Source organism: Cladosporium halotolerans (assembly GCF_011745625.1).
Source record: "Cladosporium halotolerans strain TM138-S3 chromosome Unknown Sca16, whole genome shotgun sequence".
Classification (NCBI taxonomy): Eukaryota; Fungi; Ascomycota; class Dothideomycetes; order Cladosporiales; family Cladosporiaceae; genus Cladosporium; species Cladosporium halotolerans.
Genome location: NW_027191467.1, coordinates 108,570 through 120,701, shown reverse-complemented (window position 1 = coordinate 120,701; position 12,132 = coordinate 108,570). Strand labels below are relative to the sequence as shown.

The following is a 12,132-nucleotide window of genomic DNA, read 5'->3' as shown; positions in this document are numbered from 1 at the left end:
CCCGCGTTTCATTGGCTCCCTAGCGTCTTCACCCCGCGCTAAAGACCAAGGCACATGTTTAGCCTCGTCGATTTCTTGAAGAACTATCGATACTCGGCAGATCATCTGCTGTCCGTGACCTCGTGCTGAGCCGGGATGATGAAAGACGGGTTGGAGGTGGAAATGGCCTGGCCGCATTGCCACGCTGAATGGGTTGCTCCCAACCCTGAAATCTTCTCCCACGGTCGTTCCTCTCACGTCGTCCTGTGCTCCTGCAACATTCATTGTCTCTGGTAATCGTTGGACGAACATGGCATACCGCGCAATGGCACGTCTGTGCCTGCTGCTGGCAATCACGCTGCTTTCCGCCATCCACGTCTCGGCGCAAACAGCGGCAACTTCACCGACGACTAACACAGCTCCTCGGACTACTTCCACCGCCGGCGGCAACTCGACCAGCACGCGCTCACGATCTAGTGCTGCCACAGCTGGTGCACCGCCTGATGTTTACCTCAACGTCCCGGAACTTCACGTCGGCCGCATCGAATTGACCGTCGAGGACTTGCAAGCGGACATCAACCTGAACGCCAAAGTGGCCAATCTGGTTCAGATCAACGCTGGTGTCCAGGTCGGAATTTCGAAAGTCAACATCACAATCGCCGAAGTTGATGCTGAGTTGGAACTGGTGGTCCGCCTTGGTGAGCCTCTAGACTGAATGCAATCGCATTGCTGCCCGCTGACTTTCCCCTCAGGCCACCTAGTCGACATCGTCAACCGCGTCTTCGAATCACTGGACCTCAATCCGCTCCTAATCAAAACGATCAATAACGTCACCAGCCTCGCGGGCGAAGTCATCGGCGACGTCGTCGGCGCCGTTGACGGCCTGCTCGGCTCCATCACCCAAGGCGGCTCCACGCTGAACTTCCTCGTCGACAACCTGGGCAACATCGTGCAGGAAGTCGGCGGCGTCAGCACGATCGTGGGCGACTTCACGCGCAACATGACGGAGACGGGCGTGACGAAGAGCCTGGGTAACGGCTTGACGCAGAAGGAGTTCTCGTATTCGCCGCTGAACTCGCTGGTGGATATTGTGTTTAATTCAGCGGGGCAGGTCGTGCAGGCTGTCGTGCAGAAGAAGAATAACGGCGGTAGCGGCAGTGGAGGTACCGGGGGTGGATCGAATTCGACTGCGTCTGCTACTTCGTCGGCTAGCACGAGTACATAGCCACGCAATAAGTTGTGATATTGATTTCTAGTGGAGCATTCCAGCTTACCTCAAGGACCTCGTTCGGTGTTTCCCTCGTCGTCAAATTCATCCAGGAAATATTTCAGATCGTCTAAGCCGTCGAAATCGTTCTCTCGATCGGACAACAGTTCCCCGCCACCACGGTCAGCAGCTACGCCTTTCAGCAGCTTCTCCCCAAACGGTATGCATGAATCGAAATCCACGATCGCAGGACGCCCATCAGAATCGATGCATACGTTCTGCGGACAGATATCATTATGCGCCAAACCCAGGCTGTGTAAATGCTTGACGGCAGAAATGACATCCTCAAAGAGATCCTCACGCTGCTGGCGCGACAGACCTTGCGTCACGTAGTCTTCGAGACTGCACTTGTACCGCTGGAGGCACAGCTGGGTGATGCGGCCGTCTTTCACAACGCAGCCATGGTAGCCGACAATGTTGGGGTGAGGGTGCTTGCGCAATCTCTCGAGGACCGTGGCCTCGTTCAGGAGACAATCGGCGACGAACGTGCGCCCGGGCTCGCTATCTTCGTACATGAACGAAGGTGCCTTCAGGTAGTGTGCCGCGTGATCGAGCGACGGCGCTTGCGTAAAGTTTGCTGAGAACGGAGGATGAATGTTCTCTGCTGGCACAGGGCGAAGGAGGCCTAGAATGTCTGCGTCGTCCACGTCTTCGACGCGTTGCTCGCTCTTGCCTGCATATGGCTTGCCGTCGACGAACGCGGTGATGGAGGTGTATTGGAACACGGACCTTCCCTTGGCATCGTCTGCGTAGACCTCTCGCAGGGAGAATTGCGAGCCATCCGGCGTTTCGTAGTCCATGACGATGGCGGGTGTCTGTGATGGCGTGCGACGCACCCCGGCAACCTACAAATGTAGTCTTGTGCTCGAGCCTCGAGATATGTAGCCGATCTGCATGCGCTGCAATCTGCCGACGCGTGACAAACGCGGAGCGTTCGCTCGCTTGACACAAAGACTCGGAAGATCAAGTGGTGTGCGTGCGTGCGTGTCGAGGGTGACGTTGCTGGCGTTGGCGAGATCTGCCTCCGAAAAGCGTTTGCCTTCGTCCTAATGCGGGCCTCTCGGTCACACACGCGCCAGGCTTGCGCAGGCGTTGCTGTATCAAGCGTCGTGAAAAGGCCGCGCCGCTGCCGCCTGCTGGTTGCACGGCCGGCGCGGCAGCCTCTCTGCGCTTCCCCGGCGCTGGCGCTGGGCAGAAGTGGGACTGAGGCAGACTTGGTATCGGTATCGAAGGCAACCATCCCTGCACGCCTGCGTCGGCGCTAGACGACATGCGTGGGGCGCAGGCGCAGTAGTCGCAGATGACTGGCCCACTCCTCCTCTGCCTTTCTCCCGACATCCTCCCATGCCCTCGCGTGCCCATTGACAACTTTCCTGCCTGCCCGTCCTGTCCCGCGCCCGAACGTCCTGTAGTCGACCGCGTCGCTTCCTACATACTCGCCCACCGATAGCACCACCCGAACCAACTGCGCCCACGATCCATACCTTTTGCTGTGATAGAATGACATGCTGAAGACCGCGGCCATTGGTGGCATTAGCTGTCGCCGCCGATGGCGGCTTCCTACCGTGCGTTCGCTTCAGGCGGAGTAGGAGGGTCAGGATATCAGAATACCAGTAGAGAAGACTATACAAGTCAACTCCCTCAAGGAGCGTGCAATTTCCGGGACTTGAGCTGCGGCGGTTCGACGCCTGTGTGCGGCTGCGAGCGTTTCTGGTTGAATCGGAGTGGGTTTGGAGGTCAAGAGCCCAAGGAGTTCTGTTTCTGTGGACACCATGCTTGCTATCACAGCTTTGGGACTCCTCAGCGTCTGGCGCCAATCCAGCCTGCTGTGAGCGCTATACAGGATGAAGCAGCTCATCACGTGCCGAGTCGCGCGACACCGGAGGGATACTATAGGGTGCACCAGGCTGGCGCTGGAGCGTCGCCCAAGCCTTCTGCTGGACTGGGAATACAGCCAGACGGAGCGACTCAATCGCGGTCGATCAATACGCGCGTGTGGGAGGCTTTGAATGGATTCGCGCGAAACCAGGATGATGGCGCAGGCTCGGTCACGACATCTAAGCTGCCGTCGACGGCCGTTCCCAGTGTCGATGGTGATATCAAGCCCGGGAGACCTATGGGACCTCCAGTCACTATACCATCCATGTCGCTTGCACGGGCCGGCTACGATGGATATCTTGGAAGTGCTACTGAGGAGGCCACCCCATCCGTGAGGAGCATCGCCGGAACGCCTGACCTGAATGCCTTTGGACCGGGGATACCGCCTCGCTTCCCGCCTGGACCACTCTCTACAACACATCCTGTCGGCCGAGCACAGTCTCCAACGCCGCCTCAGCATCTTCCAAGTGTGAGCCACGGCATCACGGACCCCGTACTGTCACGCGATATGGAGAACATTCTGCAAAGCTATGGACGACGACTGGATGTCCTGGAAAGCATGTCGTTCTCTCATGTGCCGGTCGAAGAAGTCCAGGACAAATTCGAGCAACACGATGTGCGGCTTCTGGATCTGGAGCAATGGCGCAACGAGCGTGACCAAGAGCGAGAGCGTGAGCGCGAAGAAGCTGAGCGAAACCGGAACTCACCCGAGGCCACTGGTAGCAAGCGCCGCAGGCTCCTGCCTAACGAGACTTCGTCATTCGCATCAGACGGCTCTTTCGATAGCGCGGCCGCTCTGCACACCGAGGCGGCTGTATTGGCTACCGTTGCAACAAATCTCGAGCTTGAACCTCGGTTTGAGGCCCTCGAGTCGCGAATGTTCGATCTGGAGAGCGCTGCGATGCCCTCATTTACGCGTCCGTGGGAGGTACAGGTAGTGCTACTTCCATGGGGAAGTGCGCTTCGAGGCATTTGGTTTACTTCCAGCGATGCCAGCCAGCACTCACAGCGATCTACAAGGCAAGATACAGAGGAGTGGTCTGCACCACAGAGTGTGCCGAAGATCTCCTTCCACTCCTCAGCATCCACTGCCTGGACAACCGACTCTATTGAAGCCTGGGCTGAAGATGCTTACGACTGGCTTTCACCGAAAGCTTGCGGTCCTACCGGCACTGTGTTCCAGCGTCTTGCCAGCCGGGGTCTTGTCCGCGATCTCACCTTTACCGGTTCCACTTCTAAGCATATCCTGGACACGATCAACAACGCCTTTCGCAAAGTGCTGCCTTCGAACGCCGATGTCGAGTCAGAGCTTCTCGACCAGTACCAAGGGCTGAGGGAGCAATTCTTACCACTTCGGAAAGTCCGCAAGTCCTCGCGACTTCGTTTCCTAAGCCAAGCGGAAATGGTAACCTCAGCAGCATGGACAGCCGACTTCCTCGAATCAAGTGCGCTCATGAAAACGAACGACGGGCAACGCCGTCTATACATCACCACGCCCCACGCCTACCTCCAAACAAGCGGAGGCGAATGGACCTGGAAAACCCTCCGCGAGCTCCCGCAACGCAACGCCCGCGGCAACGTCCAAAACCACATCTTCTCCAAAGGCAAAGCAATCGAAGCCTGCTGGTCCTACAGCGACAAGCTCGACCACGCGCCCAGCCTGCACTCCTCCTTCGGCTCCTCCCAGAAATCCCAGCCACACCCCGCCGACCTCCCACCCCACCCTATGTCCCCCCTCTCCACAGCCCGCCCTCTCCGCCCCCGAACCGCCTCCCTCGCCAGCTCCGAAAGCGCCCTCAAGCGCCGCGCCGCCTCTTTCGAGCACACCCCCGCTCCCACCTCTTCCGCCACGGCTCCTGTCCCAACGAAAGCGATGACCAAACGCCCCCGCCTCTCCACCTCCCCCGAAGCCGAGCGCCGCGGCGCCGGTTTCACGCCCCGCCTCTCGCGCGAGCCGCTCTCGGATGCCGACGCGCGCAGCCAGGGTTCCCGCGTGGTGCCGAGGGGCACGACGCCGTTCGCGTACGCGACGCCGCATAGCAATTCGCAGTTTGTGGGGCTGGCGGAGCTGGTGGGGTGGGGCGATGGGGATACGGAGTTGGGCACGGAGGTTGGAGGGGAGGAGTGGGAGGGGGTTGGGGGTGGAGAGGACGAGAGTATGGGAAGTGATGGGGAGAGTGTTGAGAGTGATGGGTCTGAGGGAATGGATCTTGAGGACGGGGATGAGGAGGAGGGGCTGACGATTTATGAACAGTGATTGATTGTTGGGGGGAACGGTGTTTCGTGGCATAAGCGATGGCGTTCTTTGGGGATTTTTGGCTTTTCGATTTGGGTTGCGGCTTTTGGTTTCTTTAGAATTTCCACTCGGTTGGGAGCTTCCGGTTCATGGGAAGCTGTACAGATGTCGCGGGTCTTCTCTCTCCTATCTCGTTTGGCTGGATCTTGGGATGTAGCATAGAGTTGGATGGGCATGGTAGAACAGAATTTACATAGCAAATAGGTTAGTCTCCAATCAACAACTACAGTCCATCATCATCCCTGGAATAGAAAATCATCTGTCGCCTCAGTAGTCGTCTGCACCGCCGCTCGAGAAAGAGTCATGTCGCTTATCTCGAGATCCCACATAGTCAGAAAGGCCTTCATCAAATTCCCCGAAACCCAAGTCATATCGTACACCCAGAATCAAACACCCAGCCTCAGTAGACATCAGCTCATCCGAGCATCGTCTCACACCCGGTGCACAACAGCCCAAACCGGCGGAAGGCTGTTGCCTCTCTTGCCCGACCAGCCCATGCTGGCGAGCGAGCCGCCGGACTTGTCGCCGCCGTACTCGATCGTCGTGCCCTGTCAAAGTAAAATCATCAGCAGAGTTCTCTTACAATCTCGAACGAAAGGGAAAAAAAAAATCCATACCTTCTTCCACTCCCCATCCCCAATCTCCACAACCTCCGTAATCGCCCAGCCCTTCGCGTCGTCGCCCGTCTTGCCCAGCACGTTCTCGATCACCATGCTCGGCGTGAAGGTCGTGGCGACGGTGAATTGCTTGAAATCGCTAAACAATCAACCGTTAGCATCGCACGATTGGTAACTAGAGGGGGTGACAACTTACAAAGACTTCCCCTTATACTTCTCCTCCCAGACCTTCGAGCTCTTGTTGAAAATGTGCAGCTTCGTGTGCTCCGGCGGGAACATGTAGTTGGATCCCAAGCGCAGCTTCGGCGGCGCGTTGCCGCTCTTGTGGCTCTCGGAGGCAGGGGCGGGCGGAGGCTGTGGTTTGGGCGCTTCGGATTTCTTCGAGGATGTGGAAGACTTCTTTGAAGTAGTTGAGGCGGGCGCTGCGGGCGCTGCAGGCGCTGCGAGGGCGACTTGGGCCGGCGTGCAGAAGTAGTAGGAGTGGTTGTAGCAGGTCATGGGGATTATGGTCGGGGGTTGGAGTTGGATTTGGATCTCCGGGTTCGGATTGGGGTTGGGGTTGGGAGCGGGGGTGTAGCCCGTGCCTGCGCGCCAGGTGTAGGGGACGGGGTCCATGAAGGGGTTGAGTGGGTTAGGAGGGCGATGTGTCTTGGTCTTGAGAAGGTTGGGTGTGGGTGGATGGCAATTGCTAGCAGTGTTGCCGCAGGGGTGTTTGACACGCTGCTCTTCGTTTGTTGAGGAGTAAGATGTTGGCCAAAGGAAGGAGGTGGTAGCAAAGGATGGGGTTATTATATGCGTGTCTTGGTTGACAGCAAACAAGCCCAGTCAATGCGGCGTGGTTCCAGAAGGCCCGAGGTTGGCAGTACCTGGTGACCCGGATGATTCGACAGTGCGCTGGCAGGGCGCTGGCAGAAGCACACTTTTGTCTCCTGGTGAATGCTGATACACAAGCACCTTTCAAGTCGCCAGGCTTGTGCCATGGATCTGTCAGGCTGTCTTTGGCAGTCACAATTTCGAAGCAAGCAACCCGAGGCGATCACAGCCAACACATGTAAGTCGAGTGAGAGTACAATAGAACGCATGACCTGTGATTTGCAGGCAGCATATGCCGTTTCGAAAGTTTTCCAAGTTTTCCAATTCTCGTACAATAGGTTATTACACGGGGTATACTCAACGTGACCCAGCCACCACGGCCAAACCCTGATACACTGCCTTCCTGACCGCCCAAAACGTGCCCTCTCTACCTGCTGTTCTATACTGTGGCACGGCAAGGCCGCCTGCAGCCGACTCGACCTCGATTTTGCCGCTGGCGCCTTTTCGCACTACCACGCTGCCATCGACGAGTAGCGTACCCTCACCGCGAAACTCGGCCTGGTGTCCTAAGCTGCGAAGCAGAGCACGGAGATCTGCGATGCGCAAATCGCCGACATGAATGGGATGCGTCGTGCTGTGCTGTGCAGGCGTGGAAAGGGAGGTGATAGTGGGCTGTGGAAGGAGGTCCAGAACCGGAATCGCTGCTGCTGCTTCGCCGTCTGCGGCGGGTTTGACCTCGGTCTCGGGCTTGATGAGTTTCAACTTCTTCCGCGCGGAATCGTCTTCGGCCTCTTTTTTGTCATCTGCGGATGGTGCTGGTTCAGCGCCTAATTGACCTGTGAGAGCGACGATGCCGAGGCCCTTCACGTTTTGCCAGACTAGCTTCTTGACCAGTCTGCTGCTCAGCTTCAGTGACCAAGCGTTCGTGTCGACGCTGGCATCGACGAGTTCACCAATGAGGGGCGAGAACACTTCGGCAGCGCTCACTCCCGACAGCAGCTCGCGGCATTCTCCAGCGAGGGAAGCCGTTTCGCCCTGGTCGCCAGAAATCAAAATCAATTTCCTGGGCCTGATGAGTGGGATCAACATCTGTAAATCTCTCTTCTCAAAAAGGCCAGAAAAGTCAACGTAAGCAATCTTCAAGTGAAGCTCGAGGCTCAAGTCAGAGTACACGACCTTCTGTGGGCCTTCCGAACTGGCGTCCTCTGGCTCGTAATCACTCTCCTCATTGCTATCGCTCTCGTCATCATCATCGCCGTCACCATTCTCTTTGACGTTCTCGCCGGTAGCTCTTGCAATGGCCGCATCGATGTCATCAGGCTCGTGTTTCTTTTCCACCTTCGAGCGCTTATTCTGCGGCTTCGAGTCTCGCCTTCCCTTGGGCGCGGGCGCCACATCGCCCCACTTGCGTTTCTGACCCAATGCATTATCCTGGGCCGTGTCATCTTTCGCATCCGCGCCGTCCATGTCGTCCTTCTCTTCAGCTCGAAGATAGTCTTCCGGCTTGATCAGATCGCCAAACTCGTCGCTGCGGTGTTTCGGCGCCATGAAAGGGAACACTTTCTCGCGACCACGCTTGTTCCGGACGTCATAATCGTAAACGCCTTTACCTTTGATAAGGACGTTAATTCCGAGGTCCTCGTTTGAAATGCCGACTTTTCGCTTGTGCGATTGGGTCATTTGGTTGGACAGGTTAAGGGCTTTACCCTGGTGTTCAGCGTCTTCATCCTCGTCGGATGATTCAGAGGATACCGAAGCTTGATCGTCGATCAAATCTGCGCCTGCTGTGTCACCGGGCATAGTGTTGTCGCCTTGTTGCGTAGAGTGCAGTTGGCGCTGTCGAGCGAGGTACTGGTTGTAGACCAGAAGCTCATCGCCTTCAAGGGGTTGAGTATCCGGCTGGCGGAGCTGAATTGAAGCGCCGCTGCTATCAACGACCTTCGCACCTGAGTGGCTCGAGCTTTGCGCCGTACCGTCCTGCCAATGATTCCACAGCTGAGACCCTAAACCAGAAGGACCTTGCTCTTCGGGCGTCACCTTATCAGTCATGATCACCAGATTACGCGAGTCGCCCGCCAGCGCCTGCAATGCTTGTCGTGAATAACCCCATTCCAGGCTCGAGTCGCTGGCCAAGATGACAGAGGGACTCTTCCTTCGAAGGGCCTTCTCCAGATGTGACTGTTTCTCGATTTGCTTGATGTGAGTCCAGTCAAGTGGGTGGACGGTTGCGTCTTTGCCTTTGCCGGTCATAGCAGCTTCGGCGTCGCGCATCACACTCTCGTCCATCCATTCCAGCATGCTCTGCAGATACCGCATGGTGGCTTTGGTAGATTTGCTGGCCATGTAGATTCGGGCGTTCTTGTAAGTCGCCGCGTGCGGACCGTCCATGTTTTCTCGCCAGACTTGGTTGAGGATGAATGCAATTTCAAGGATGCGCGCGGATGTGTCTGCTGGGATCAGCACTTTGCCGCCCTGAGAAATGGTATCTCTGATCAAGGTGACCAGCGTGTCGTCACGTTTCTTCCTGGGTAAGGGGTTGGCCTTTTCGATGCCTCTTGAACTGCAAATGAGAGCTGTCGGCTGGCGCAGAGGCTCAATGATCTCAGCACCGCCGGTACTTGAAGAAAGCCATGCAGCCCCAGGTGATAGGTTCTCCCTCGTCTGGTTCCAATCCGCCGCGTATACGATACTCTCCAGCCCATGTTGGATGTGCCAGATTGTTCCTCCGAGCGTGTGTCCAGCTGAGTATGCCGTGACCGTCAAACCTCCTAGTGGCGGCGAAAACGGGGACGGAATGGGCTGATGCGGCTGGCTATACTTGAGCGGGTTGATCGCATTGAAGTATCCTGCAATCTCTTCCACAGTCGGTGCTTGCAACAGGATGTTGCTTCCCTCATTGTCGCCCTCTCCAGCGACACTGCCCGTGCCCAACGCCGACGCTGGCACCACGCTTGCTGCAACCTTTGAACTCGCGTATAGATCCTCCAGTAACGCTCTTCCTAAGTTGATCACCGGGATGGTCGCGTAAACTGGAATTCTGCTGAATTGCGGTACATTCTTGCAACAATGCGCGTATGCGCCCAAATGATCGAGCGTCGGATGTGTGAGGAGGATGACGGATAAAGTCGACACATGCTGTGTGATGTGTTCGAGCTTCGAAGCTGCGAATGAAGAGTCCCAGCCGACGTCTATGAGGATTTTGACGCCGCCATCAAGCTCCAGTAGCGAGGAGGAAGCCGGCGAGGCAGACTGCGCGCCGAGCAGAGGGGTGAAGGTAAACATGGTGGGGGCGTCTCAATTGCTGGCGTGGGAGCTATCGTTCGCGCATGGTTGTCCAGTGAGCTCCGTGGATCAGTATTGGCCAGGAGCTGTGGCCGTGGAGCGTGTTATCGGGTGAACGTGATATTTGCTGATCATCACATGCGACGCGGGAGTGAGTGAGGTCAGGTCCGCGCGCGAGCTTGTCGCAGGCACGCGGGAGGTCCCGTTCGCGACGAGCTTTGTTCCGCTCGCATGAGAGCACCTCCACCCTACACATTCACCTTTGCAACCGTCATACGTATTTTTCGCCAAAGGATTTGCTTGCACCTGAGAGAACGACTTGAATATCCGAACCACCTGAGGAGCATTAAGACTGGACCGATCCAACTGTACTGCAAGCGACTTAGCTTCCCTGGCCTGGCAGCTCGTTCAAGCAAACAGGCAACACGGGCACGGCGCATTGGCAGCCAATACTTGACAGACTTGACAAAGAAACGACGAATCGGGTGTGATGGCACAGAACAGGGAAAAGGGCGGAAGGGTTGTCTTCATCGGCAACATCCCATACGGTCAGTACGCTCGGATCGGTGTCGGCCACGCGCAATCAAAACTGACATTGTTCTTCAGGCGTCAGCGAGGAACAGATCTGCGAAATCTTTGGCCGCGCCGGTCAGGTCGTCAACTTCCGTTTGGTATATGACAAGGAGACCGGCAGACCCAAAGGCTTTGGTTTTCTGGAGTACACCGATGTGGATGCTGCCGCAGCCGCGGTCAGAAATTTGAACGAGTTCGAACTGAACGGGAGAACCTTGCGTGTGGACTATAGTAATGACAACGACAAGGGCAACCGTAGCGGTGGAGGTGGTGGAGGCGACTTTGATGGAGCAGGGAGAGCACCTCCTCCAGCACACTTCAACATGAACATGGGCGGTCAGGCAAACGGCGCGGCTCCGGATGCTTTGCCGCCTCTACCGCAGGGAGTCCAGCTGCCTCCTGGCCTGACCGCGCCAGATGCGATTTCGCAAACACTGTCGCAGATCGACTCCGCGCAGCTCTTGGATATCCTCAGTCAGATGAAGACCCTCACACAACAAGAACCTGCTCGGGCAACGGCACTCCTTCAGCAAGCACCTCAGCTGGGCTACGCTATTTTCCAGGCTCTATTGCTCATGCGCCTCGTGTCAACCGACGTACTGGCCAGCCTTATCCAACAGACCGCACAAGCACCTCCTGCAGCGCCGCCCTCGCAACCGCCGCCTATGACTTACGGTCAGGCACCGCCAGGCTTCCCTCCTCAGCCTCCGTTTGGCGCGCCTCCTCCCGGCTACGGTGCGCCGCCCACCGGATATGCGCCCACGCCGCCTCAGGCGCAAGCCTTCCAACCACCGCCACCGCAGGCTCCTGCGCCCTCTGCTGGCGGGCAGGATCATGGACAACTCATGCAGACCCTTATGGCTCTTACGAAGGAACAAATCATGGCACTGGATGAGAATTCGAGGAACCAGATTCTTGCGCTCAGAAGCCAAATGGGTGCCCCGGTCCTCTAATCGCAACAATCGATGGTTCGGGGAGGTATATGAACAAGGCTACAATTTGAAGGACGACTGTGCGTTAGGCAGTCATGCATTCGACAGCAAGGCGTTTTGGGCGACAGGCATGCGCAGGGGAGCGCAAATTGTCGGGCCGCGGTGAAAACCACCGTGGTAGGGTAATGCTTCTGGGCAAAAATGATGCGGCTTCGATACCAAGTTGGCGCCGCGATACTGTAGTATAGTTACCAATTGAATCACAGATTCTGTGCCGCGATTTCATCTCCGATCAGAGGGAATGGTGGTAGGCTACACGACTTCTGACGTGAGCATGCATGTACTCTCTGCAGAGTAGTGAAGGCGCAAATGCATGATCACACCACTGCCTCGCACGGCATGCGGGTATGTACCTAAGCTATCCACATTGATTCCCATCACGTGATATTGCATTCGCAAAGATCAGATTGCAGTAGGATTCCCGTACCAAGGTAC

The 12,132-nt window shown here is 56.9% G+C and overlaps 6 protein-coding genes across 6 annotated transcripts; 3 read left to right on the top strand and 3 right to left on the bottom strand.

Annotated features, from left to right (window-relative positions):
- Positions 1–289: 289 nt before the first annotated feature.
- Positions 290–1,204, top strand: WHR41_04744 (uncharacterized protein; the record flags this gene model as incomplete). Its single annotated transcript, XM_069373350.1, has 2 exons — positions 290–677; positions 732–1,204. 2 exons carry the CDS (start codon positions 290–292, stop codon positions 1,202–1,204), a joined length of 861 nt encoding a protein of 286 aa, XP_069229212.1.
- A 50-nt stretch (positions 1,205–1,254) lies between these two features.
- On the bottom strand, positions 1,255–2,046 carry WHR41_04743 (uncharacterized protein; the record flags this gene model as incomplete). Its single annotated transcript, XM_069373349.1, has 1 exon — positions 1,255–2,046. One exon carries the CDS (start codon positions 2,044–2,046, stop codon positions 1,255–1,257), a length of 792 nt encoding a protein of 263 aa, XP_069229209.1.
- A 1,343-nt stretch (positions 2,047–3,389) lies between these two features.
- WHR41_04742 (uncharacterized protein) lies at positions 3,390–5,381 on the top strand (the record flags this gene model as incomplete). Its single annotated transcript, XM_069373348.1, has 1 exon — positions 3,390–5,381. The coding sequence occupies one exon, from the start codon at positions 3,390–3,392 to the stop codon at positions 5,379–5,381; it is 1,992 nt and encodes a 663-aa protein (XP_069229210.1).
- A 470-nt stretch (positions 5,382–5,851) lies between these two features.
- Positions 5,852–6,652, bottom strand: WHR41_04741 (uncharacterized protein; the record flags this gene model as incomplete). Its single annotated transcript, XM_069373347.1, has 3 exons — positions 5,852–5,968; positions 6,038–6,176; positions 6,234–6,652. 3 exons carry the CDS (start codon positions 6,650–6,652, stop codon positions 5,852–5,854), a joined length of 675 nt encoding a protein of 224 aa, XP_069229207.1.
- Positions 6,653–7,207: 555 nt separating this feature from the next.
- Positions 7,208–10,132, bottom strand: WHR41_04740 (uncharacterized protein; the record flags this gene model as incomplete). The annotated part of the gene is made up of 1 exon (XM_069373346.1): positions 7,208–10,132. The coding sequence occupies one exon, from the start codon at positions 10,130–10,132 to the stop codon at positions 7,208–7,210; it is 2,925 nt and encodes a 974-aa protein (XP_069229208.1).
- Positions 10,133–10,393: 261 nt separating this feature from the next.
- WHR41_04739 (uncharacterized protein) lies at positions 10,394–11,917 on the top strand. Its single transcript, XM_069373345.1, has 2 exons — positions 10,394–10,680; positions 10,739–11,917. Exons 1-2 carry the CDS (start codon positions 10,623–10,625, stop codon positions 11,656–11,658), a joined length of 978 nt encoding a protein of 325 aa, XP_069229050.1. The 5' UTR covers positions 10,394–10,622; the 3' UTR covers positions 11,659–11,917.
- Positions 11,918–12,132: the final 215 nt, after the last annotated feature.

What these genes read in the sequence shown, in the direction of transcription:
- WHR41_04739 (XM_069373345.1), top strand. Translation starts at nt 10,623, where the DNA reads ATGGCACAGAACAGGGAAAAGGGCGGAAGGGTTGTCTTCATCGGCAAC. An exon ending in CATCGGCAACATCCCATACG is followed by an intron (nt 10,681 to 10,738) that starts GTCAGTACGCTC and finishes ATTGTTCTTCAG; the next exon opens with GCGTCAGCGAGGAACAGATC.